A 25,367-nucleotide genomic window follows, 5' to 3' on the forward strand; every position below is an offset into this window, starting at 1 on the left:
GCAATTAGGGATGGGCAATAAATGCCGGCCTCGCCAGCCACGCCCACATCCCATGAACGAATAATAAAAAAAACGCTCTTTAAAACCTACCTCTTTGACCAAGCTTTTGACCTGTCCTAATGTCTCCTTCTTTAGCTCGGTGTCAATTTTTGCCTGATTACGCTCCTGTGAAGTGCCTTGGGACATTTTACCACGTTAAAGGCGCTATATAAATGCAAGTTGTTGTTGTCATTGAAAAAGTAACATTCATTCATGTGTACACTGGGGCTCGAAAGACTTCATTCATGCATTTCATTTTCCAACATCTATTCCAAATGCTCTGAATTACTGGCCAGTGCCGTCCAGTCCTAGGAATCAGTTAAATTGGAGTTTCTTGTCTTTTTGTCTTGAATTTTAGTCTGATTTTACTTCTAGCTTTCAGAAAAAAAATTGGATTATAATTTACTCTGTTAAAGTCTGATTTCAGTGGGTGCTGCTGGGTTAGTGATTTCAGAGGGTGCTGCTGGGTTAGTGATTTCAGCGGGTGCTGCTGGGTTAGTGATTTCAGCGGGTGCTGCTGGGTTAGTGATTTCAGAGGGTGCTGCTGGGTTAGTGATTTTAGTGGGTGCTGCTGGGTTAGTGATTTCAGCGGGTGCTGCTGGGTTAGTGATTTCAGAGGGTGCTGCTGGGTTAGTGATTTCAGAGGGTGCTGCTGGGTTAGTGATTTCAGCGGGTGCTGCTGGGTTAGTGATTTCAGCGGGTGCTGCTGGGTTAGTGATTTCAGCGGGTGCTGCTGGGTTAGTGATTTCAGCGGGTGCTGCTGGGTTAGTGATTTCAGCGGGTGCTGCTGGGTTAGTGATTTCAGCGGGTGCTGCTGGGTTAGTGATTTCAGCGGGTGCTGCTGGGTTAGTGACTTCAGTCAATGTGGCAATGTTCTACACCAGTTCACTGTAACAACCTCAGTTATATTATAAAGGAAAAATTGATCCAAGCAAATTGCTGACTGAGATGACGTGTTCGACTCATAGGTAAAAGTGAACAAGTTAGGAATAAGTGGGGAAGTCAGGCAAAACTTTTTCATGCATGAGGGATACGGTGAGAAGATAGATGAGTGGGTCTGATCCACGAAGAGATGGGCTCGTTGGACTGATTGTCCTCTCCCCGTTCCTAAAATTGTTATGTTCATAATACGGAGAGATTTATTTTGCTCCCTGTGTGCACTGAAGCAGCAGTTTAATGGTGATTAATTATCTAGTTAATTATTAATTTCTGGTTATTGTCTGCCAGAAAAATCAATCTGTTAATTGTCGATCTGCATGGATCATTTTTAACGGCTCATTACTCGCAAACAGGCAGGATCTAATGTCGTATTTCTACAGCCTGAACTCTTAATGCAAATACAAACTTGGGGGGGGAGGTGGGTGGAGGCAGGCGATTTACTCCCCCTTTTTCTGAAGATACTGGGTGGAATTTCCTTCTATGAGCTGGACTTCCACCTGTCGTAACCCCATTTTCCTGGATCAGGGTTACCTCGGCATGCAGAGTGGTTTGCTGGTGGGATTCCCGCTGCCAAGAGAGAACCCCACCAGCAAGTAAGAGAAATCAGGTGGTACTGGAGCACCAGGTGACCTTTGCCACTGTACTTAAAGGAGCAGAAGACCCCCGAAGACAGAAATGACTGCAGTTTTTTGACTGCTCAGCTGAGATCGAGACACAGTAAATAGTGTTGATGGGGACAAAAAGTTGCCAAGGGACATTGATAGACTAAGTGAATGGGCAAAACTGTGGCAGATGGAGTTCAATGTGGGAAAGTGTGAGGTCATCCACTTTGAACCTAAGAAAGCTAGATCAGAGTATTTTCTAAATGGTGAGAAGCTAGGAACTGTGGAGGGGCAGAGAGATTTCGGGGGTCCAGGTACAGAAATCACTAAAAGCTAGTGGACAGGCGCAAAATTTAATTTAAAAGGCTAATGGAATGTTGGCCTTTATCTCCAGAGGGCTGGAATACAAAGGGGTGGAAGTTATGTTACAGCTGTACAGAGCTCGGGTTAGACCCTATCTGGAGACTGGGTTCAGTTCTGAGCACCGTACCTCAGGAAGGTATTGCGCGGATTGATCAGAATGATACCTGGGGTAGATAGAGAGAAACTATTTCTACTAGTGGGAGAGCCCAGAACAAAGGGACATAACCTTAAAATCAGAGCTAGGCCGTTCAGGGATGATGAGAGAGAGCACTTCGTCCCACAAAGGGTAGTGGAAATCTGGAACTCTCTCCCCCAAAAAGCTGTTGAGGCTGGGAGTCAATTGAAAATTTCAAAACTGAGATTGATAGATTTTTGTCAGACAAGGGCATTAAAGGTTACAGAACCAAGGCGGGTAGATGGAGTTATGATACAGATCAGCCTCGATCTATTTGTATGGCAGAACAGGCTTGAGAGGCTGAATGGTCTCCTCCTGTTTCTGTGATGCCTTCAAATGTCATAACAGGGGCCCATTTGGAGGGAGAGGAGGCCTCTCCTGGGCCCTCAGCCTCCAGCAGCAGACTTAAGGCCATTACCGTCATTACCCTGGGCCTCACGCTACCTTTCACCAGGTGGCCCTGGGGAACAGCAGAAAGAGGGGTGGGCAGGAGGGAAATGTGCTGGGATGCCAGCATTTACATGCAGTGGGGAGAGAACAGGCAGCCAGCATTGGGCCAGTGGAAGGAAAATGCAGATCAGTACAGGGAGGCAGCAGTAGGCCTTAGCACACCTGCCAGCACCTTATCCAATTTAGGGAGGGATTGTGAAGGAAAATCCATCCTGCTGACTCTTGCTTGGGTACAGTTTCATGGATGCTGGCAGCCCTCATCAAACTGACCATTCATTGTAGAGAGGTAGTGTCAGCAGACTATTTGACCACTGGGGCATCAGAGTTAAGTCTATCCCTGTCCTTACTCAGTGTCCACACACACACTCCATTCAGTAGAGGGTGATTGGATAAGGAGAGGGATCCCTGGCTACGATCACAGAACCCATGAAAGAGTTCAGCCCTCATTAGTGTCTAAACCACTTTTGGACATCAGTTACACCAGAGTTGTTCGGCATGAGGGTTATTATTAAACAGCCTGCACATAGGGCGGACAATGGGTGACACACGTACTCCATGGTGTGAGATAGCTGAGGATGAAGTTGAAAGAGACGTAGGAGTATTAGCAGATTGATGTTCAACATGTCCAAAACCAACGCAGAACAGTTATCAATAAAGCTAATGGGATATTTAACTATACAGCCAAAACTAAAGGCTGCAAGCTAGAGGCAATCATGATCAAACAGTACCGTGCTCTTGACCGATCGCAGCTTGAGCATTATGTTCAGTTCTAGCCGCTGAGAAACAAGGGAGGTATTCAGGCACTGGAGACAATGCAAAGCAGAGCCACGAGGCCGATCTGTAGTGTCAGGGTCTGAGTTATGAGGAAAGATCAGAGAAACTTGGGCTTTTCAGCCTGGAAAGGAAAGGCCTGATAGGTGATCTCACAGAGGTACATAAGATGGTTAAGAAAATGGAAGTGGAATATTATTTTACATTAAATTGTGAGAGTGGGCCAAGGGGTCATAGGTTCAATCTAGTGAAAGGGTAATTCAGGACAGATATCTGACATTCTTCATACGTGTAGGTTTTAGAGACAATAAAAGAAAATGGCTAACACAGGCATTGTGAGTTAAAATAAGTTAGCCTAAGTACAACAAGCAGCTGGACACATCGGCATTACGGATTGCTGCTGACATAGGGAGAGACACCCTTGAGAAACTAGTCAGGCTGGTGAGATAAGGTAGAATTCAGAAGTAAAGGTAGCTGAGACAGACCAGATTAAAGTAGTACGGTATGAATGAACAGCAGAGAGGGACTGGATTAAGTAAAAAATGTATGATTTTAACAAATTAACACAATTAACAGGAGACAAGAAAGCTTAGAGGTAATGGAAAAACACTAAGAACAAAAGCCTATGAGTCGTCTACTCGTGAACATAAAAGTCAGGCCATTCCAGTAGGTTGCAGGCAACTCGGACTGAAGTCAAGCTCAGAGTGCACTCGGTTCACCCAATGGATTGTCTGCTAGTAAGTATATAGATGTATATAACTTGCTTGCTACGGTTGATTATATTTCTTTTTATTAATAAATTACTAAAGCTGCTGACACTAGGTTTCGGAACCTATTCATTTATAAGAAATCGGAGAAGTAAATTCTTACAATACAGAGTGATCAACACTTGAAATTGACTTCCAGATAGAGTGGTGGAGGTGAAAACCCTGAGATTATTTGAGAAATAATAAGATGCAGCAATGGGTTAGACTGGAGTTGTTCAGGATGAATGAATCATATGCTGAATGGCCTTCCTCCGAAATTATCTTGTGATCTTGACAGATTCACTTAAACATGTTTAATTTTAAGAGTGAGTCAGATCAAAATAAGTGACATTATTGAATTGAAATGAGTGGGAGTTCACAGATCTGGCTACACACATGCACGCTAGCATGAAATTGGATAACCTGGCTTATATGGGAATTAAAGTTAAGCAGAACCTCACCAGTGCCCAAAGATTCCTTCAACATAGTCAATGCCTTGCAAATTGCCCTGCTAGTCTACTTCTGAGCCCCAGAATATGGTCAATCTGTCCCAGGAGCCTTGTTAGTCTTAAGTCCCTTCAAATGATCAAGTATGTTTGCCCCACTGACTTAAAATCTTTGGATTTTGGACAAACAACAGAAATTGGGTAACAAATGCTGCTGGAAAATATTCACTTAATAATTTTATCTAGTTTATCTCTTGCAGTTTGGTTGTGACTTTTATCTTTTAGGGTGACAAATTCCTCTCTAACCACTCTTTTCTGTTATGTGTCACCTCTGGGTCAGTAGATTGTTGTAAGGAGTCTTACAACACCAGGTTATAGTCCAACAGTTTTATTTGAAATCACAAGCTTTCGGAGGCTTCCTCCTTCGTCAGGTGAGTCACCTGACGAAGGAGGAAGCCTCCGAAAGCTTGTGATTTCAAATAAAACTGTTGGACTATAACCTGGTGTTGTAAGACTCCTTACATTTGTCCACCCCAGTCCATCACCGGCATCTCCACATCAGTAGATTGTGATTTCAAATGCTAGACCAAGAGGACATAATCTCCTGAACTCTAGTGCTGCACTGGCAGAGGTGCTGTGCTTTAAAATGAGATGTGTTGAACAGGGGCCCTGTCTGCCTGTTTGGGTAGATGTTAAGGAATAGCAGGGAGTTCTCCTTGTATCTTGGCCATATGTTCTTTCACCAACAAACACCACCACAAAACAGGCCATTAAGGGTACGGTTGCTTGTCACATGTTGCAGAATGGCTGCTGCATTTGATGACTGCATGACATTCCAAAATTGTTCACTGTGCGACCTGCTTTGAGAGATTTTGATATGACGCTATATAAATGTGAGAATTCTACATGCTGGTGAAAGCTTTAGTATTGTGTTTGCTGTATTCATCTCACAGGGCCTTTTTGTCTATCCAATATCTCTTAATCCCTGTTTCAGTGAATGTCTACGCTCCTCCCACTGTCATTCTCATCCTTTACCCTGTAGGCTTGGTTTAGTTTTATTTTTGGCCATTAATTATTCCAATTGTAATTTTCCTCTTCAGCCAATTTGGAGACTTTGTGTCTCTTTTGCATTTATTTTTCTAAGGTGTAAAATATCCTGCAGACTCAACATCATAGTTTCAAATGTTTTTCATCTTTCCTCAGCAAAAATAGATTTCAGTGATATTTCCCAGTTAATTTATTTCACAGGATGGTTTTTTTTTTAAAAGCCAAAAAAAAATCAAAAACTTACCTTTGTTTGGTGGGCAGGACCGCCACCTGGCCCCACACCAGGCCTGCTCATCGGTGACCAATTTGGCCCCTAATTTACAGACTCAAGGGGCCCAATGCCCGTTTTAGGCTTCCACTGGGGACACCTACAGAATGGGCCCAAAGAATTTGGCAGTGGGACCAACATCTGCGCAGATTGGGCGCAGGCCGTCCCACCACAAAATTGAAATGCTTTGTGCCTATTTTACGCCCAAACAATGGGCGCAAAGCATGCCAATTTCTAACCCTCTAGTCTTTAAGCGAAGTGGGGTTAGAATGTGGGAGTAATTGGACCTGAGCCCACGTGGGTAATTCAATCCCCATTTTAAAGTTATACACAACATGGGGGAAATTAGTCTACACCAGTAGTGTGAAACGGGCTCACAGCGAATCGACAGCTGGTTTTACATTGCGCCCGAATCTGCTTTCCACTGAAGGCAATAGACGTGGTGTAAAACAGACTACCAATTCGCTAGGAGCCCGTTTCATGCTACTGGCAAAGACCAATCTCACCCGCTTTGTCTTTAATTTCATATATTTTGATTTTATCGTACCAATAGTCAATTGCACATGTCATGGTGATTTAAGACCAAATGTAGTGTTCGAGCAAGTGAGGCTAGAGGTTGGGAATATTTGGACCAGGGCACACTGATGTAATTTTAAAGTCATCAATTCTGTTTTTTTTTTAAATTCAATTTTAAATTCCATTTATAATGGAAACTGCCTATGTAAACTTGTCACACTCCATCCTCCTGCTAGGGGTGGCGCTGCAGCACCTCAACTGGCAGGAGGATGTAATTACAGCATGACCAGTTTACATAGGTGGCTCCCATTATAAATGTGGAAATAGGAATCTCTAATGGAAAAAGATGACAAGAAGTGCTCCCCAGGAAGGATTTTGTATATATTTTCTACAGGTAGTTAGATGACGGTTCTACTCCCTAGTGGGGCTGATTACTAAAACAGCTTTAAAGTTAATCAGCTTGCACCTGTTAATTTAAAATATTTTCTCTGTAAATACTGAAGCCCCCTTTAAACAGGTCAAACATTCACAGTGGGCTGCACGAAGCTGATGTCCTGTTGCTGGGGATAGGGAGAGGGAGAGGGAGGAGGCTCCTTGTCTGACAGGGACCCCTTTGAACGAGCAGCGCGGTCGGCGGGTTCAGAGCAGAGCCCCCAGCCGACAGACACCGAGCTCCTCCGGTATTTCCTGCTCCCTCTCACCTTTGCAGTGCGAAGTAATGCGAGCAATGGAGTGGGTCGGATGGAGCAGTCCCTCCTCTTTTGTTCCAGACACTTCACCTTTGCCCAATTCCCAGCCCCTCTCCACTGTCCTGACGACCGACTCCCTGCTTCAGTACAGGTCCCACCATCGCTCAGTGCTGTGAACGGAATTCCCTTGTTTGTAGACAGAAGCCCGGGTTTGTCAATTTCATGCCCTCCATCTGCAAATATCTTTTTGTTAATTTCACCCCGCGCCGTCTGCCACTGGCGGAGGCTGCAATTTCAGGGTGAAATTAAAGCCAGGGTCTTTGCTGGCTGCACGGTTTTGTGTTGCGATTTATTACAATGCGACTGATGTCTCTCTGCTCTCTCTCCTACCTGCGGGCTCAGCTGCACCATCCTGCCCAGTTTCTGCTCGTCCTCCAACATATCCCTCAGCTGCCGGGTGCTGAGGATGCCGAAGCGGTCCCGGGACATGCTGCTGCCGGTCAGCCCCCGGGAGGGTGTGTGAGACGGGGTCACTAGCGGAGCCGGACCATGTCAACCCCAGCATCCGATCTCCACACACACACACACACACACACAGAGCCAGCCGGGGCGGAGTGTGTGCGCGCAGGGCGGGGACTGTCAGATCCGCCAGGCGGGGCTGCAAAGGCAAAGAGAGTGATACACATGTTGAAGCGAGAGGGACAGGGACACGCATTCTGGAGATACAGAGGCACATAGGGAAACAGGGAAACATGTGAGGGAGACAGGGAACACATGTTAGTGATACAGGGGCATACATGTTGGAGAGACGGACATGCATTGTTGGTGAGAGGAAAACATGTTCATCCTGGACAAGCACATTGGAGAATATGCATGTTGGAGAGACAGCAACACGCATGTTAGTGAGACAGGGAAATGTGTTAAGACAAGGACAGGCATGTTTGAGAGACAGGAACATGCATTTTGATGAGAGGAAAACATGTTAGACATGGACAAGCATGTTGGAGAGGTGGGAGTATGCATGTTGGAGACAGGAACATGCATGTTGAGACTGGGAGACATTTTAGATATGGACACGCATGTTGGAGAGGTGGGAGTATGCATGTTGGAGACAGGAACATGCATGTTGAGACTGGGAGACATTTTAGATATGGACACGCATGTTGGAGAGGTGGGAACATGCATGTTGGAGAGACAGGGAAACATGAGACAGATAATGAAGCAGTCCGAGCCCGCATGCAGCAAGACCTGGACAACATCCAGGCTTGGGCTCATAAGTGGCAAGTAATATTCGCGCCAGACAAGTGCCAGGCAATGACCATCTCCAACAAGAGAGAGTCTAACCACCTCCCCTTGACATTCAACGGCATTACCATCGCCGAAACCCCCACCATCAACATCCTGGGGGTTACCATTGACCAGAAACTTAACTGGACCAGCCATATAAATACTGTGGCTACAAGAGCAGGTCAGAGGCTGGGTATTCTGCGGCGAGTGACTCACCTCCTGACTCCCCAAAGCCTTTCCACCATCTACAAGGCACAAGTCAGGAGTGTGATGGAATACTCTCCACTTGCCTGGATGAGTGCAGCTCCAACAACACTCAAGAAGCTCGACACCATCCAGGATAAAGCAGCCTGCTTGATTGGCACCCCATCCACCACCCTAAACATTCACTCCCTTCACCACCAGCGCTCTGTGTCTGCAGTGTGTACCATCCACAGGATGCACTGCAGCAACTCGCCAAGGCTTCTTCGACAGCACCTCCCAAACCCGCCACCACTACCACTTAAAAGGACAAGAGCAGCAGGTACATGGGAACAACACCACCTGCACGTTCCCCTCCAAGTCACACACCATCCCGACTTGGAAATATATCGCTGTTCCTTCATCGTCATTGGGTCAAAATCCTGGAACTCCTTTCCTAGCAGCACTGTGAGAGAACCTTCACCTCACGGACTGCAGTGGTTCAAGAAGGCAGCTCACCACCACCTTCTCAAGGGCAATTAGGGATGGGCAATAAATGCTGGCCTCGCCAGCGAAGCCCACATCCCATGAACGAATAAAAAAAAAGACATGGACAAACATGTTGAATTGACAGGAAGTGTATGTTGGAGAGGCAGGAACATGCATGTTGGTGAGGCAGGGAAACACATGATGGGGAGACAGGGATAGAGAAAGATATACATTGGACAGACACATCTCAGAGAGACAGAGACCAGGAGACTGGGAGCAGTGCTGAGCAAACATTCACCCTGCAGCATTTTTGGTTTTAATGCAAACACGTCAGAATTTTTTCACTGCTGATCTTTCTGACATTCTTCCATTTTTTAAACTTCCAGAATTATTTTTGTTAATTCTGCGATATGATGAATTATCTTTTAATTTCACAGATCTGTTTCAAAAATGTTTCTTTGTAAAATTCCCAGCTGTCAGTATATGAAACTCGATTATGATAGCCCCTCGATTGAAGTATTTTTTATGTATAAAAAAATGAAGAGAGAATTCCTCGGAAATATAAATAAATCTGTGTGATTTATGAATAAATTCTTTAAATCAATTTCCCATAAATTTCTCATTTTTATTTAAATTTTCTTATGAATTATTTTCTACAATTTTTTCTCAAATAATTCAACAGCAAATGATTTGATTTCCAAAATATATCTGAAACTATTTTAGGGGCTGCTTTGCAATTTTTTTGGGAATTTTCTATGGATTACAGTTTCCTAAATAAAAAGTGAAAAATTCCTAATATATTCAAAATGACTATTTAATATGCTCCTGGGATTTGTTGTAGGTTAATTTCCAATCTTTTGATTTTTGGAGGTACTCTTAAATATTCAATTTGCCCTTGAATTTTTAAAAAAGTAAACATTATTTACAGAACAATTGTGCAGAGAAAGATCATCTTGTTTGACATCGCCCCATAAATTAGGAGGAGGGGAGGGAGGTCCCCTTCTAGCCTGTAAACAAGTCAAGGCCAAGAATGCCTGTTTTTCTCAGTTAATCTAGTTGTTATGTTGCACTAAGTTTGCTGGTCCTGGTCAAAACAGTTTACATCTATATAGTGTCTGCAGTGAAGCATAACATCCCAAGGTGTTTCACAGCTGGGGATTACTCCCAAGCAGGGATAGAGGGAAATTGGGAGTGCAATCAGACAAAAATTGACACTGAGCTGCAAAAGGGGATATTAGGGCAGATGACCAAAAGCTGGGTCAAAGAGATAGGTCTTGAAGGGGCAGAGAGAGGTGGAGAGGCGGAGAAGTTTAGGGAGGGAATTCCAGAGCTTACAGCCTAGATGGCTGAAGGCACGGCCACCGTGGGGTGAAGGAAGTGGGGGATGCACAAGAGACCAGAGTTGGAGGAATGCAGAGCACTCAGAGGGCTGCAGGGCTGGAGGAGGCTGCAGAGATAGGGAAGGGCGAGACCATGGCGGGATTTGAACACGAGGATGAGAATTTTAAAATCGAGCAGTTGATGGGCCGGGAGCCAATGTAGGTCAGCGAGCACAGGGGTGATGGGTGAATGGGACTTGGTGTGAGCAAGGCAGAGGGGTTGAGGGACAAAGTTCTAGAGCTGGGCAGCGATGGAATTGGCAATGATGCTAGAGCAGGAGGGGTTGAATGCAGAGTAGACCAGAATTGGATGGGCAGAGTGCACTGGCACATATCAGTACACTTGGGTAATTTTGGGCGGCCGACCAATGGGGTTAAAATACCCCAGGCCTCGAACTTCCGCCAGTGAGTACGTTTTGCTCTTGCTTCGGCCCCCCCAGACCGCCAGGGGTGAAGAGTAGGAGCCATTTTGTGACCCGAGCCTCATTTAAATGGAACTGGTGAACTACAGTCACCAAATGCATGTCCTGATGCAGCTTGCCGGTTTCAAGCCTGAGGAGACGTGCGGGTGGGCAGTTAAAACTGAGCCGGTTAGTTACCCACTTGGAAGTCGCCCAATTCCCGCTACCTGTGACTTTAACCTGCAGGCGGCTGAATCACCTGCCTGAAGCAGGCAGGGGGCCTCGTGAATTTATGCAAATCGGGGTCCTATTATGTCAATGGGACCCTGATTGCATTTCAACCCGAGCCTGAGTGGGGAAATGCTGAGGCTCTCCCACCAGGTGAAAGCAGGTTGATAGCTGCCGGGAAGGATGATGGGGCGTAAAAGATAAGTGGAAAACTTTCCTTTGTGGATTCAGGATGAGCAGGAATGCTCCTCCCCGCCCTGAAAATAATACTGCAACCTCCCCTCCCCCATCTCTCCCGCAAGACCCCCCGCCTGCTGGCGAACCTTCCTTTGGTGCCAGTCCGCGCCCTCCATATGCCTGAACTTCCTCTCCTCCCTGCTGGTCTGCTGTTACTTCCTATCTGTTTTGGTGGCATGTGGATGAGGTCTGGGAGCTAAAATACCCCAGGCCTCAAATCTACACCAGCCAGTGCGTTTTGCAGTCGCTCCACCTCCTCCCTGCCCACCAAAACCCACTGGGGGTTAAAATCGCCCTGTTTCTTACAGTTCCCTCCTTAAGCTTTAAAAACAAGAAATAATCTGTAACTACACTAGTATGATGGGGTATAACAATACTTGTGTGCACCCAACTCTGCCTGTTAGTTATGGTATGAATTCTGTTCCTGGTAATATATAGCTGGGAATTCTTTCTGGATGGAGAATAAAATGTTAAAAGCAAAAAGTCAGTACTCCACTCTAACAGCAGAGGGCGGTGATACACTGTGTAAAATTGTGAACTGTTCAGTGGAGTGTAAACAGAAGATCACCTCAGATATAACCGGCCAGATTTTACTGATTAAATAACGGTGTCTGAACGACGCACGCCGTCATTAATGTGCAAGTCGACTAGCAACTTGTAGCAAGGAAGAGCTACCCCATGAATTGTGAATCACCACAAGTTGCTGGCCAATTTGCGCCAAAACGGCATCTCCCCCTTAACCTCCCCTTGATTTTCATGAAGTTGCTGAATTTACACATTAAATGCCCATTAAACTCGCCACAGAAAGTTAAGTCTAGTATTTGTCAGCGTAAGTACCCTTTTCACAACGTGATAATTGTTATTGACTGCCAATCAACCTCTCTTGCCCAAAAAGTAATCTCCCAGATGCACTGTTGCCTTCGCCGCATCTAATCATTTTAAAACCTAAATGTGCAATTGTAAGTCTAACTAATGGGGAACGCTGTGAGATGCCCCACTCCAGCAAATTCTGGCCCAAAGACTTTACACTAATATCTTATCACGTCTTCAGGATGTCTCGAAGTGCTTCACGTCCAATGAATTATTTTTTGAAATGTAGCCAGTATTGATATTTGTACGTGTGTGCATGTCTGTATGCGTGTATGTAGACGTGTGGAATGTATGTATATGTGTTGGTGTCTAATTATGTATGTATTTTATATGGGTATAAATATATGTATTTATGTATGCATGTGTGCATTTGTATATTGGTGTGTGCATGTTTGTGTTTGTATATTTATGTCTATGGGGTAGAGTTTCTGCTTTAAACGTGATCGGGAAATTGTGCCCAAAATGGTCTTGAAATTGCATTGGTTGGGTTTCAAGTTTCCGCTAAAATTAATTTGCATAATCACAAATGTAAAATCTTCCATGAAATAATGCAATCGTAATAGAACAAAATCATTTCTCTTTTCTTCTTTCCATTAAAAAGCATACCTTGATGTATCTAAGAGCGGTAACCTGGTGCAGGTTTATTAATACAGCTGAAAATGGGTTTATCAGCATTTTTAATAAGAGTGTCCAGCCCCCCACCTGTGAGTAACCTGATTTCTAATCACTGAAAATTACTTAAAAAAAACTATACTGATCCATTTACTAGTTTCATTGGTGTAGACTAGTCAGTTTCTTAGTAAATTAAATAATTTTTGATATGAGAAAGCTCTTAAAATGTGCCTACTTGTGCCTGCGCCAAAGAAAATGAGCCCAATTTTAAGAGCCTTCCCGAACCAGGGGAATCTCGCTATTTCGACCTGGGGGCGTGGCCAGTTTTGTGGGCGGGGCCTGATCCGGCAAATTGAATCTTGAATCAGCGAATAAGATCGCTGAAAACACCAGCGTTACTCCCTTGCGTTTGAAATTGCCCGATCCTTTGCGTTGGTTCGGCCGACTCTGCCCAGATTGCGCTGATATAATGAGCAGAAACTCGCCCCCTCTGTATGGATATATAATGTGTGTCTATTGAAGTATGAATGTATGCATGTACCTGTTTTAATGTGTATATGTATTTATATATATATGCACGTGTGTACAGTCTACTCCTCAAAACCCACCTGATCAGCCCAGCCTAAACATCTCCCTATTCCTACTCATTGTCCAACCTGCTCCCTTGTGAAGCCCCTTGGAACATTTCACTGTTATAAATGAATAAATGTAAATTGTTGTTTACAAGAGATGAATTCCTAGGCAGACCAAAAGACAGAAAATGAATAAATCCACAGGGATAGATGGAGTTTACCCCAAAGTAGGCATTTGTGAGGCATTAATGGTGATTATGAGGGAGTCAGTGGACATTGGGGAGGTGCCAGTGGATTGAAACAGGCTAACATGGTGCCCACATTCAAAAGGTGACAACTACAGACCCATTAGTCTTACTTCAGTTCCATGTAAAATAATGGAATTGATTATCAGGTGTAAACTTGTAGATTATCTGAGAAATAGTAACCAAGTGAACAGCAACCAACATAGGATCCAGGAAATCCTGCCTGACCAATCATCTTTGAGGAAGTGTCATCCCAAGTAGATTGTAGAAAACCCTCCAACCTGCTGTACCTAGACTTCCAGAAGACATTTGATAAAGTTCCACAAAAAAGGCTTTTGTTAAACTTAATGCTGTGGGGATTTAGGGTAATCTTGGGATAGGATAATAAATTGGCTGAAGGGTAGAAATAGAGGGTACTGGTTAGATGAGATATGTCAGGGTGGAGGGGAGTGCTGAGTGGGGTTGGCCAAGGGATCAGTATTGGGACCAGTATTGTTTCTAATTTAAATCAATGACTTAGTTCAGAAACTCAATGTAAATTGGTCAAATTTGCAGATGATCACAAATTAGAAGGGATTTGGAAGAGACATTTTGGGAAATAAAAAATGAGTTGGAAAAAATATGTAAATGGACAGAACAATTGCAGTTGTCATTTAATGTGGATTAGTGTAAAGTACCGCACATAGAAAGAAGACAGTGGACAATACATGGTACTCCAGGAATGTTGTTGGAATAGCTAAGCCTGAAGTTGAAAGAGACTTGGTTTTATTAGATCCAATGCTTAACATTGTCACCACGGAGAAATAATAACAGTGCAAACACAATGTTGAACTATCTGGAAAGTAGTACAAAATGAGTCAGAGGAAGTCATGCTCAAATTGTACTGTAGTCCAGTCAGTCCACTCCTTGGATATTGTGTCCAGTTCTGGTCACTGAGTCACAAGGGAGATATTCGAGCACTGGTGGCACTGTAGAGAAGAGGCACCAGGTTTACTCCTCATGTCAACCGTCTAAGGAATGAGGTAAGATGAAGAAATTTGAAAGGAGCTGACTGAGCGGTGATGTTATTGAGGTTTATAAGATAGCAATTGGTATGGAAAAGATTGATCCAGAATATTACTGTAAACTAAACCTAAAGTGTAGGACAAGGGACATAGTTTCAAACTAGTAAAAGGCAAATTCTGGACGAGTATCAGGAAATAGGCTCCTGGATAGAATGGTAGAATAATTTTAGAAACAACTGGATGCTGCAATGGGGAGGGAGGGGTGAATTATGATGGGCTGCATGGCCTTCTTCATCTGTAATTATCTTGTGATGTTGTCCCAGCTCAGACAGTTAATGTAGCATCTATGGTCCTGGGACCCTCCAGACATGTCTCAGTCCCACACTGAATGTATTTTCCCACTGAGCTAAGAATGTTGTCTTCTCGTCTCTGGGTTGACGTAACATCTCCTTGGAGATTATGTAAACTGGCTGGGCAAGAGCTCATGAATTAAGCTTCCAATTTTCAACCCTTGCATTATGGGACCTGTTAAATGAAATCCCTGCATTTTACAAAACCCAGTGTAGAAGGAAAAGGACTGAACGCCCTGCATGACTGCAAGCTTGACCAAAATCATAGAGGATGATGGGCCTGTTGGCCACTTTAATCAACAGTCTGAAGCTACTGCAGGTTTGAACATAAGAAATAGGAGCAGGAGTAGGTCATCCAGCCCCTCAAGCCTGCAACAAGATTATGGCTGATCTTCTACCTCAACGCCATTTTCCTGCACTATCCCCATATCCCTTGATGCCTTTAATATCTAGAAATTTATCGATCTGTTTTGAATGTACTCAATGACTGAGCCTCCACAGCCCTCTGGGGTAGAGAATTCCAAAGATTCACCACCTTCTAAGAGAAGAAATTTCTCCTCATCTCAGTCCTAAATGGCCTACCCCTTATTCTGAGACCGTGACCCTTAGTTCTAGACTCCCCAGCCAGGGGAAACATCCTCCCTGCATCTACCCTGTCGAGCCCTGCAAGAATTTTGTATGTTTCAATGAGATCACCACTCATTCTTCTAAACTCTAGAGAATACAGGCCTAATCTACTCAATCTCTCCTCATACGACAATCCCGCCATCCCAGGAATCAGTCTGGTGAACCTTTGTTGCACTCCCTCGATGGCAAGTATATCCTTTCTTAGGTAAGGAGTCCAAAATTGTACACAATACTCCAGGTGCGGTCTCACCAAGGCCCTATATAATTGCAGTAAGACATCTTTACTCCTGTACTTAAATCCTCTTGTAATAAAGGCCAATATATCATTTGCCTTCCTAATTGCTTGCTGCACCTGCATGTTAGCCTTCAGTGACTCATGTACAAGGATACCCAGGTCCCTTTGAACATCAACATTTCCCAATCTCTCACCATTTAAAAAATACTCTGCATTTCTGTTTTTCCTACCAAAGTGGATAACTTCACATTATTTTCCATCTGCCATGTTCTTGCCCACTCACTTAGCCTGTCTATATTCCCTTGAAGCCTCTTTGCATCCTCCTCACAACTCACAATCCCACCTAGTTTTGTGTCATCAACAAACTTGGAAATATTACATTTGGTCCCCTCATCCAAATCATTGATATAGATTATGAATAGCTGGGGCCCAAGCACCGATCCCTGCGGTACCCCACTAGTCACAGTCTGCCAATCTGACTGTCTGTTTTCTGTCTGTTAACCAATTCTCAATCCATTCCAGTATATTACCCCCAATTCCATGCGCTCTAACTTTGTTCACCAACCTCCTGTGTGGGACCTTATCGAAAGCCTTCTGAAAATCCAAATACACCAAATCCACTGGTTTCCCCTTATCTATTCTACTAGTTACATCCTCAAAGAAGTCCAATAGGTTTGTCAAACATTATTTCCCTTTCATAAATCCATGTTGACTCTGCCAAATCCTATTATTATTTTCTAAGTGTCCTGTTATCACATCCTTTATAATAGATTCTAGCATTTTCCCCACTACTGATGTCAGGCTAACAGGTCTGTAGTTCCCTGTTTTCTCTCTCTCTCTTTTCTTAAATAGTGGGTTTACATTTGCTACCCTCCAATCTGCAGGAACCATTCCTGAATCTATAGAATTTTGGAAGATGACAACGAATGCATCCACTATCTCGAGAGCCACCTCTTTCAAAACCCTGGGATGGAGATCATCAGGTCCTTGGGATTTATCAACTTTCAGTCCCATTAATTTCTCTAGTACTATTTTTTTTACTAATACTAATTTCTTATGGATGTTCTTATGACTTGGATTGATTATATTTACGATTGATTATATTTACTAACTGCCTGATAGTAGGCAATAGGTGACTGTGGTGAAAGAATAAACGTCCCAAAGTCGGGTGATTTTGTGAGGAGATACGAGGAAGGGACGGAGCAGTTAACCTTCCCTATCAGGAAGAAGAAAGCAGATGTGTTCTCCCAGGACGAGGATTTGATCTCCCCGAGTTCTGAGTCACATTCCGCAGTGGTAAGATTATGATGCTTATACTGTTTAAACTGTTGTAGAAGATTGTAAATGAAATGTTTGATTTTCAAAAAATCAATCGCCACGGTCTTGACACTCGGTCTTTCAAGTCCGAACACTTTACACCAGGCAGAGGTTTTCACCATCAGACAGTATTAAGGAACGCTCTGCCGCTGCACAGCTGCTCTTGTATAAATGTCACTGATAAAGGCAAACGTGAAGTAGTTAGATCTGATTTATATAAATACAAGTTGATGATTAAAGTTGAGTGGCTGAGAGCAGTTCATAAGTTACGTGAAACAAAGAACAAATGTGAACAGTGCACCATTTTTAATAGCAGTATTTATTCAAATTGTAGCAATTTACTGGAGAGGATGAGTCTCATTAGATTGACAAATGCTGTCACACTATCTAATTACACCCATGGAGCTAAAGCTTGGTTAGTGCTTGGTTGGGAAGCTGCTCATTTCATTCAGAGAACCCTTTTAACCAGCAGATTTTAGTTTGGAAGTTTTGCTTCATCATCATCAGTTTTCTGCCCTCAATCTCCTCAAGGTGCTAACTCACGCCGGGGTAGTTCCACAGGCACTGGCTGCTCTCCAGTACCTAACCCAAATGGGCTTTCTTCATAGGTGTCAGTAGGGCGTTAGATTGAGGGTGGGAGCATCGCAACCGACCCTGATACAATCCCTGCCCTCACCCAGTGTCCGCATGCACCTACATTTTCCAACGAGTTACTACAATGTGATATGAAGGAGAAGCCTTTGCTCAATTCTCCATTCCCTAGTCCAAGGACACTAAGGTCCATCGCAGGGCCCCTCACCACTGGCCTCACTGGGATCAGCAAACATAGTAGAGACCAGGGATTGATCCTGGAGCCTACTTGGTCTGTATGGCTAGGATTTCACACCAGGCAATGCACTGACCCACTGGATACCCTTGTCTCATGTTTTATAGGGTACTTGACTTAAAAGGGATGCAGTATTTTTGGAGTCTGATGATGGGAGAGTTCATTGTCTCTTTGAAGGACCTGATTATAACCCATAACATTTCTGTTTATTTCATAATATCAACTTAATGGCGGACATTATTGTGTAGGGATTTGAAAACCTTTTAAATAAGAATGTGACTATTTCAGTGTATAATTTTCAACATTTCATGGAGAACCTTTAAGGTGTTCTTGGCCTCACTCAGAACGACCTTACTACGGTTCCAAATATTAATGGTCTGCTTTTTGATTTCCAGTGGTTTTTCCTATTGCCGGCATGTTTTCCCCTAACTTCCAGTGTTTTTCTCCATTTTCCAGAGTCCTCCCCCATTTCCATTTTTATTCCCACTAGATCTGTCGTTTCCCTTGGTGCTTCTGATCCTTTCAGTAAAGTTAAAACCCGGGAAACCCCGGAAAAGATGTGAGGACGAGACTCTTGACTTTACTGCTGTGATGCTGCCTCAGGACTAAGTTGAAGCGATGAGTGGAAAGCTTGTGCTGCCAAAATGTTGTGGGAATCTCTGACAGGTTCTTTCAGTGTCACCGGAATAAACGCTGACCACAAATGTGCTGGCTGGTGGCCAGTCTAACAGTGAATGGAAAACTCTACCAACGGAATAGAAATAAGAACAATTCTTCAACCAGCAGGATTGATCATAACTACATAAATCTGGGAAAAGAAATCCAGCCTGTTCTCAGCAAAGCAAAACGGGATTCTTAAAATGTTAAGCTAAAAAATACTACAAATTAATGGGCTTCACCCAACATTTATTGCAGTTATGAATTCTAGGTTTGGTTCCTACTATTTTAAGTGCTTTAAATTAGTGGGACTAATAAAATGGATGCATTTATTCCCAGTGAAAGGCGAGATGTTGAATTCTGAAGTCAGTGATTTAGACAGGCCGAGTTCCAAGCCCCGAAGCTTTGTGACTAGGAACTCCGTGCCCTGGGGCAGGGGTGATGACTGTAAACATCTCAAATCCCTGAAGAAAGCGGCGAGCACCACCTGCTACAATCCTTCGGGGTTCTGGCCGTGCATTTGTTGCTGAATCTTCTGCAGCATTTCTTGCATCCGCCGCAACTAAAATACAAAAAAACAGGCAACGAGGCTATCAATTATTCCACAAAAAAAGGCCTCCTCTCGGCTTCCCCCTCCCCATGAGGCCTTCTGGTCACTGGCAGCTCTCTGCTACCTAACCCAAGTGACCACGCAGGGCGTTATGGCCAAGTTTGACCCTGCCCTGACCCGAAGTCCACACACGTGCATTTTCCAGCAGGGGTCATTAGACGGCAATCAGGAGCAGGACTCGGCTGATTTTTTCCCCCCTGTGGCCAATTGTAGCATCCCACTACTAAAAGAAAAGAAAGATCTTGCATTTATATAGCAACTTTCCAGACTCTGGATTGCCGATTGGAGAAGGCCAGAAGGAAGTGGGAGTCTAGGTCGATGGAAGACAGGCTGAATAATCTTTCTGGTGATCTGACCACTTCTCCCTCTTTCAACCCCCTCAAACTGACTTCTTTTTTAGCTGGGCTCATTCCGAGCCGATTAAAAACTGAGTCCTGCACTGTTGTTCGAAGTATGGCTCTACAATGCATTAGTAATATCCATATTTAAATATGGCTCAGAAAAGTGGGTATGCAAAGAAGTGACTAAGCGAACTGATGGATTTGATTCTGGATCACTTTGAACGCTATTAAAGGTTAAGCCTCTGGACCAAATCTTAAACGAGGCTGTACACACCCTGACTAATCAACTCTTCTGGTATGAACACCTCACGCTCCGCCCTGAGTCTGACCCTACCGGGACATTCACCATCAAACCACCACCAACATGGAAGAGGCCACGAGGCAGACTCAGAACAAGATGGGATAACAACATAAAGGTTCCCCTTAACAATACGGGCCTTACTGCTGATGAGCGAGAGCCCTGAACCGCAGCAGTTGGAAGAAGCTGGTAGCGGCAACGGACCATCTATGGATAAGCCCTTAGAGGATGATGATTTTTGTTTCACTGCAGCAAACTCCTAGCTCCCAATGAGGAGTGGAGATAGCGCTGGGAGTTTGTCCGACCTACTTAATTGATCCTGACCCAGAAAAATGAGATGAGATCACAGTGGGGTCGGTCCAACATGTGGAAGTCCTGCCCCAATTCTGGCAGCAATACCGCAATTGAGTAAAATCCACACTAAACATCTTAGTGGCTCGGCAGGAGATGCCCACTGCGGAGTTGGGGTGAACCAAGTAGTATCAGTATAAGGTTAATCTGTACACTTAGCTCACTAAGATCGATTTAATCCTTGCACTCTTCAACACACCAAGTAAAATTGTAATTTTCCTCACAGTCCTACAGGTCTCGGGGCAGCCAAACACTAAAAAAGTGAATTAAATTGGACAGAGCATTTCTTACCTCCTCATCCTTCTCCCGAATTATTTTCTCCGTCTCGTTATCCGTCAATCCTGATACAATGGGAATGGGGAAATCTGTGCCACTCTCCCTCGTTAGTTTGCTGAAAAAGATTGTAGGGACACTTGAGTAAACATTCCATATGGTGAGCAGTGTGTATGTTGTGGTCATCCTGTGAAAATCTGCTGTGTATAATAGTGCAAATTAGTGAAACACTTCGAGGGCACTTTTACATCATCAGTGGATTAAGGAGAATGCCAGAGTGAAGCCATGGAGGAAGATTACAAAAGCTACTTCTATTCCATCCTGCTTAAAGCCCCACTTCCCATTACTTGCCTGATGTACTGTGAAATAATGCTCTGTGTTCACCTTATCTGTAGCATTTAGTACTTTATTCTCCTCAATGATATAACCTCCAATAACAGTTGTAAACATTATATGCAAAATAATCTGTGCTCTCACAGAGAAATGTTAACAGGAATGTAGTAAGGAAGTGAAGATAGCAGGATAATGAAATTATATTATGCATGACCTAATGGGCAATGAATGTACTGCAGGAACAAATTCAGAATCAATTTCTACCGGCTAAATCACTTTGCCTACATCAATTAGTTAAAACACTTTGTGTATATTCTCTGGACACCGCACCTTGGATATTGGCCTTGGAAGGAGTGCAGTGCAGATTCTCCAGAATGTTACCAGGGCTCCAAGTGTTAGATTATGAGACGAGATTACATAAACTAGGCTTGTATTCCCTGGAATATAGAAGGTAATGAGGTGATTTGATTGAGGTTTTTAGGATTTTGAAAGGAATTGATAGGGTAGATGGAGAGAAACTTTTTCCACTGGTGGGGGAGTCTAAGACAAGGGGACATAACCTCAAAATCAGAGCCAGGCCATTCAGGAGAGAAGTTAGGAAACACTTCTTCACACAAAGGGTGGTAGAAGTGTGGAACTCTCTCCCACAAAAAGCAGAAAAATGCTAGCTCAATTAATAATTTTAAATCTGAGAATGATAGATTTTTGCTAGCCAAGGGTATTGAGGGATATGGAGCCAAGGCAGGTGGATGGAGTTAGGATACAGATCAGCCATGAATCCATTGAATGGCGTACTCCTGTTCCTATGTTCCTCACTGCTCGTATGGTCAATAGAACAGCTAATTTGTAACTGGAGGCTACAAACTGCAAAAGATCCTCACATCAGGTAACCATGTTAGACAAGAATTAGTGAAGCTGGGAACTTTACCTGTTGGATAGCGATGAGGTGCTAGAGTCTCAGGGGGAAACTAACCTATGCTGTACCTGACCTTGAGGTGCTTACTGTGACATTATAGATGGAGCTTTACTTTGTATCTAACCCATGCAACACCTGACATGGGAGTGTTTGAAGGTACAGTGTAGAATCATAGAATCATAGAAAGGTTACAGCACGGAAGGAGGCCATTTGGCCCATTGAGTCCGCGCTCGCTCTATGCAAGAGCAAACCAGCTAGTCCCACTCCCCCGCCCTTTCCCAGTAGCCCTGCAAATTTTTTCCTTTGAAGTACTTATCCAGTTTCCTTTTGAAGGCCATGATTGAATCTGCCTCCACCACCCCCTCGGGCAGTGCATTCCAGATCCTAACCACTCGCTATGTAAAAAAGTTTTTCCTCATGTCACCTTTGGTTCTTTTGCCAATCACCTTAAATCTATGTCCTCTGGTTCTTGACCCTTCCGCCAATGGGAACAGTTTCTCTCTATCTACTCTGCCTAGACCCTTCATGATTTTGAATACCTCTATCAAATCTCCTTGTAACTGTCTCTGTTCCAAGGAGAACAATCCCAGCTTCTCCAGTCTATCCACGTAACTGAAGTCCCTCATCCCTGGAATCATTCTAGTAAATCTCTTCTGCACCCTCTCTAAGGCCTTCACATCTTTCCTGAAGTGCAGTGCCCAGAACTGGACACAATACTCCAGTTGTGGCCAAACCAGTGTTTTATAAAGGTTCATCATGACTTCCATACTTTTGTACTCTATACCTCTATTTATAAAGCCCAGGATCCCGTATGCTTTTTTAAACCGCTTTCTCAACCTGCCCTGCCACCTTCAACGATTTGTGCACATATACCTCCAGATCCCTCAGGAAAATGGTCTGAAAGCCCATTTATTTATTCTCAAATTATCATATAGCCGTGCTATCCATAATGCACTGAATCCAATAAAGCAAGTCTGTGTCAGTGAAGCATTTTAAATGAATTAACATTCCAATTTAGCTCGTATCGTTAATCTTATTGAGAGTGTGTATAGGAACTGCTGGCTGGTGTTGGAAATGAAAAAATATCACTGGTGAAGTAGGGGGCACTCTTCTGATGTTGGGGCTGAGGAATATTTTGGGGAGGATAGATTTATGGAGCGCTAGGAATGCATTGACTGAAATGACAAAGTGCTCTGTTCCTCGGTGCTAGCATTCCCCTCATTAATGAGCACAGAAATTGCTCCAAAACTGGTGAAGCAGATAAAACTCAGCTAAAGGCAAAGAGGAGGAGATTAGAGTCAGGATTACACAGTGGAAAGAGGAGGTGCCGAAGGCACACAGAGATCTAAATGGGCCCCCCCCCTAACTGAAAGACAGAAAGGAGCTACAAAAACTGATAGGAAGGTGCTTTTTAACACTAAAGCAGGAAAGAACTCAGGGTGAGAAAAATGAATGGATCTGAAACAAAAAGTCAAAATATGAGGACAAGTAACTCAATGAGTTGAGAGATGGTACATTGTTGAAATAAAAAGTTCTGGTGCTGGAGACCTGAAATAGAGGAGTAATAAGAAAAATATGTATGAATAAGAAAGGAGCAAGTCTGGGACAGTAAACCCAGCCCGATCATGGTGTCTACTCGAGAACCCAGCCCGGTCGTGGTGTCTGCTCGAGAACCCAGCCCGATCGCGGTGTCTGCTCGAGAACCCAGCCCGATCGCGGCGTCCGCTCGAGAACCCAGCCCGATCGCGGCGTCCGCTCGAGAACCCAGCCCGATCGCGGCGTCCGCTCGAGAACCCAGCCCGATCGCGGCGTCCGCTCGAGAACCCAGCCCGATCGCGGCGTCCGCTCGAGAACCCAGCCCGATCGCGGCGTCCGCTCGAGAACCCAGCCCGATCGCGGCGTCCGCTCGAGAACCCAGCCCGATCGCGGCGACCGCTCGCGAACCCAGCCCGATCGCGGCGTCCGCTCAAGAGCCCAGCCCGATCGCGGCGTCCGCTCGAGAGCCCAGCCCGATCGCAGCGTCCGCTCGAGAACCCAGCCCGATCGCGGCGTCGGCTCGAGAACACAGCCCGATCGCGGTGACCGCTCGAGAACCCAGCCCGATCGCGGCGTCCGCTCGAGAACACAGCCCGATCGCGGCGACCGTTCGAGAACCCAGCCCGATCACGGCGACCGCTCGAGAACCCAGCCCGATCGTGGCGACCGCTCGAGAACCCAGCCCGATCGCGGCGTCCGCTCGAGAACCCAGCCCGATCGCGGCGACCGCTCGAGAACCCAGCCCGATCGCGGCGTCCGCTCGAGAACCCAGCCCGATCGCGGCGACCGCTCGAGAACCCAGCCCGATCGCGGTGCCCGCTCGAGAACCCAGCCCGATCGCGGTGCCCGCTCGAGAACTCAGCCCGATCGCGGTGCCCGCTCGAGAACCCAGCACAATCGCGGTGACTGCTCGAGAACCCAGCCCGATCGCGGTGACCGCTCGAGAACCCAGCACGATGGAGCTAACTGTCCGAGAACCCAGCCCGATCACAGTGACTACTCGAGAACCCAGCACGATGGAGGTGACTGCCTGAATGATGTGACCACCCTGTGAACCCAGTTTAATGGAGGTCACCATCTGAGGACCCAGGCGGATAGAGGTGACCACCCCGGGAACCCAGACCGGTGGAGGTGACCACTCCAAGAAGACGGATGGAGGTGACCCCCTCCCAAGAACCCAGATGGATGGAGGTGAACCCAGATGGATGGAGGTGACCCCAGCGAGAACCCAGACAGATGGAGCTGACCACCCCGAGAACCCAGACGGATGGAGCTGACCACCCCGAGAACCCAGTCGGATGGAGCTGACCACCCCGAGAACCCAGACGGATGGAGCTGACCACCCCGAGAACCCAGACGGATGGAGCTGACCACCCCGAGAACCCAGACGGATGGAGCTGACCACCCCGAGAACCCAGACAGATGGAGCTGACCACCCCGAGAACCCAGACGGATGGAGCTGACCACCCCGAGAACCCAGACGGATGGAGCTGACCACCCCGAGAACCCAGACGGATGGAGCTGACCACCCCGAGAACCCAGACAGATGGAGCTGACCACCCCGAGAACCCAGACGGATGGAGCTGACCACCCCGAGAACCCAGACGGATGGAGCTGACCACCCCGAGAACCCAGATGGATGGAGCTGCACATACTGAAAATCTGTTATATGCTTAGTCCTGAAGAAAGGTCTTTAGACCTGAAAGGTCGACTGACTGACTACTAAGAAACAGAAGAGTCTCTGGAGAAAGACGCTACCTGACTTGCTGAGTATTTGCAGCTGATTCAGTTTTCGTTCTGAGATTATCTTTATCTCAGAGGGTTGAAGTGAAAGTCAGAAAAACAATTGATTTTGGAATAAAAGAACTGAATTTAAGCATGGTAAGAGAAGCAAGAACCATTGGATGGTTTGTTTATTTCTTATTTATTGGAGGTCTTAATTATTTTAGCTTTTATTAATTGAAGATTTTAATTGATGGTATTTAATTAATCTGAATTTTATTTATTGGAGATTTTATTCAAAACTTCTCATTGGGAATTAATTAAATTGGAAAGCTATTGAAAAATTAAATGTTTCTATGAATATCTGATCTGCAGTCTCATTGCAAATCATTTATTGTTGGTATAAAAGTGATAAATTGA

At 45.0% G+C, this 25,367-nt stretch overlaps 2 protein-coding genes across 2 annotated transcripts in view; both read right to left on the reverse strand.

Annotated features, from left to right (window-relative positions):
• The window catches only part of LOC137344856 (vacuolar protein sorting-associated protein 37D-like), a 31,903-nt gene extending 24,251 nt beyond the window's left edge, over nt 1-7,652 (reverse strand). The window contains exon 1 of the mRNA XM_068008066.1: nt 7,442-7,652. Coding sequence (XP_067864167.1) covers nt 7,442-7,540 — 99 coding nt within the window. The 5' untranslated portion in view covers nt 7,541-7,652. The remainder of the gene's footprint in view (nt 1-7,441) is intronic.
• Nucleotides 7,653-17,384: 9,732 nt separating this feature from the next.
• LOC137344857 (septin-4-like) overlaps nt 17,385-25,367 on the reverse strand; it is a 56,660-nt gene continuing 48,677 nt past the window's right edge. Inside the window, exons 10-11 of the mRNA XM_068008067.1 lie at nt 20,459-20,558; nt 17,385-19,129 (exon numbers count right to left, since the gene is read on the reverse strand). Coding sequence (XP_067864168.1) covers nt 19,058-19,129; nt 20,459-20,558 — 172 coding nt within the window. The 3' untranslated portion in view covers nt 17,385-19,057. The remainder of the gene's footprint in view (nt 19,130-20,458; nt 20,559-25,367) is intronic.

This window comes from Heptranchias perlo, chromosome 28, assembly GCF_035084215.1.
Source record: "Heptranchias perlo isolate sHepPer1 chromosome 28, sHepPer1.hap1, whole genome shotgun sequence".
In the NCBI taxonomy this organism is placed as follows: domain Eukaryota; kingdom Metazoa; phylum Chordata; class Chondrichthyes; order Hexanchiformes; family Hexanchidae; genus Heptranchias; species Heptranchias perlo.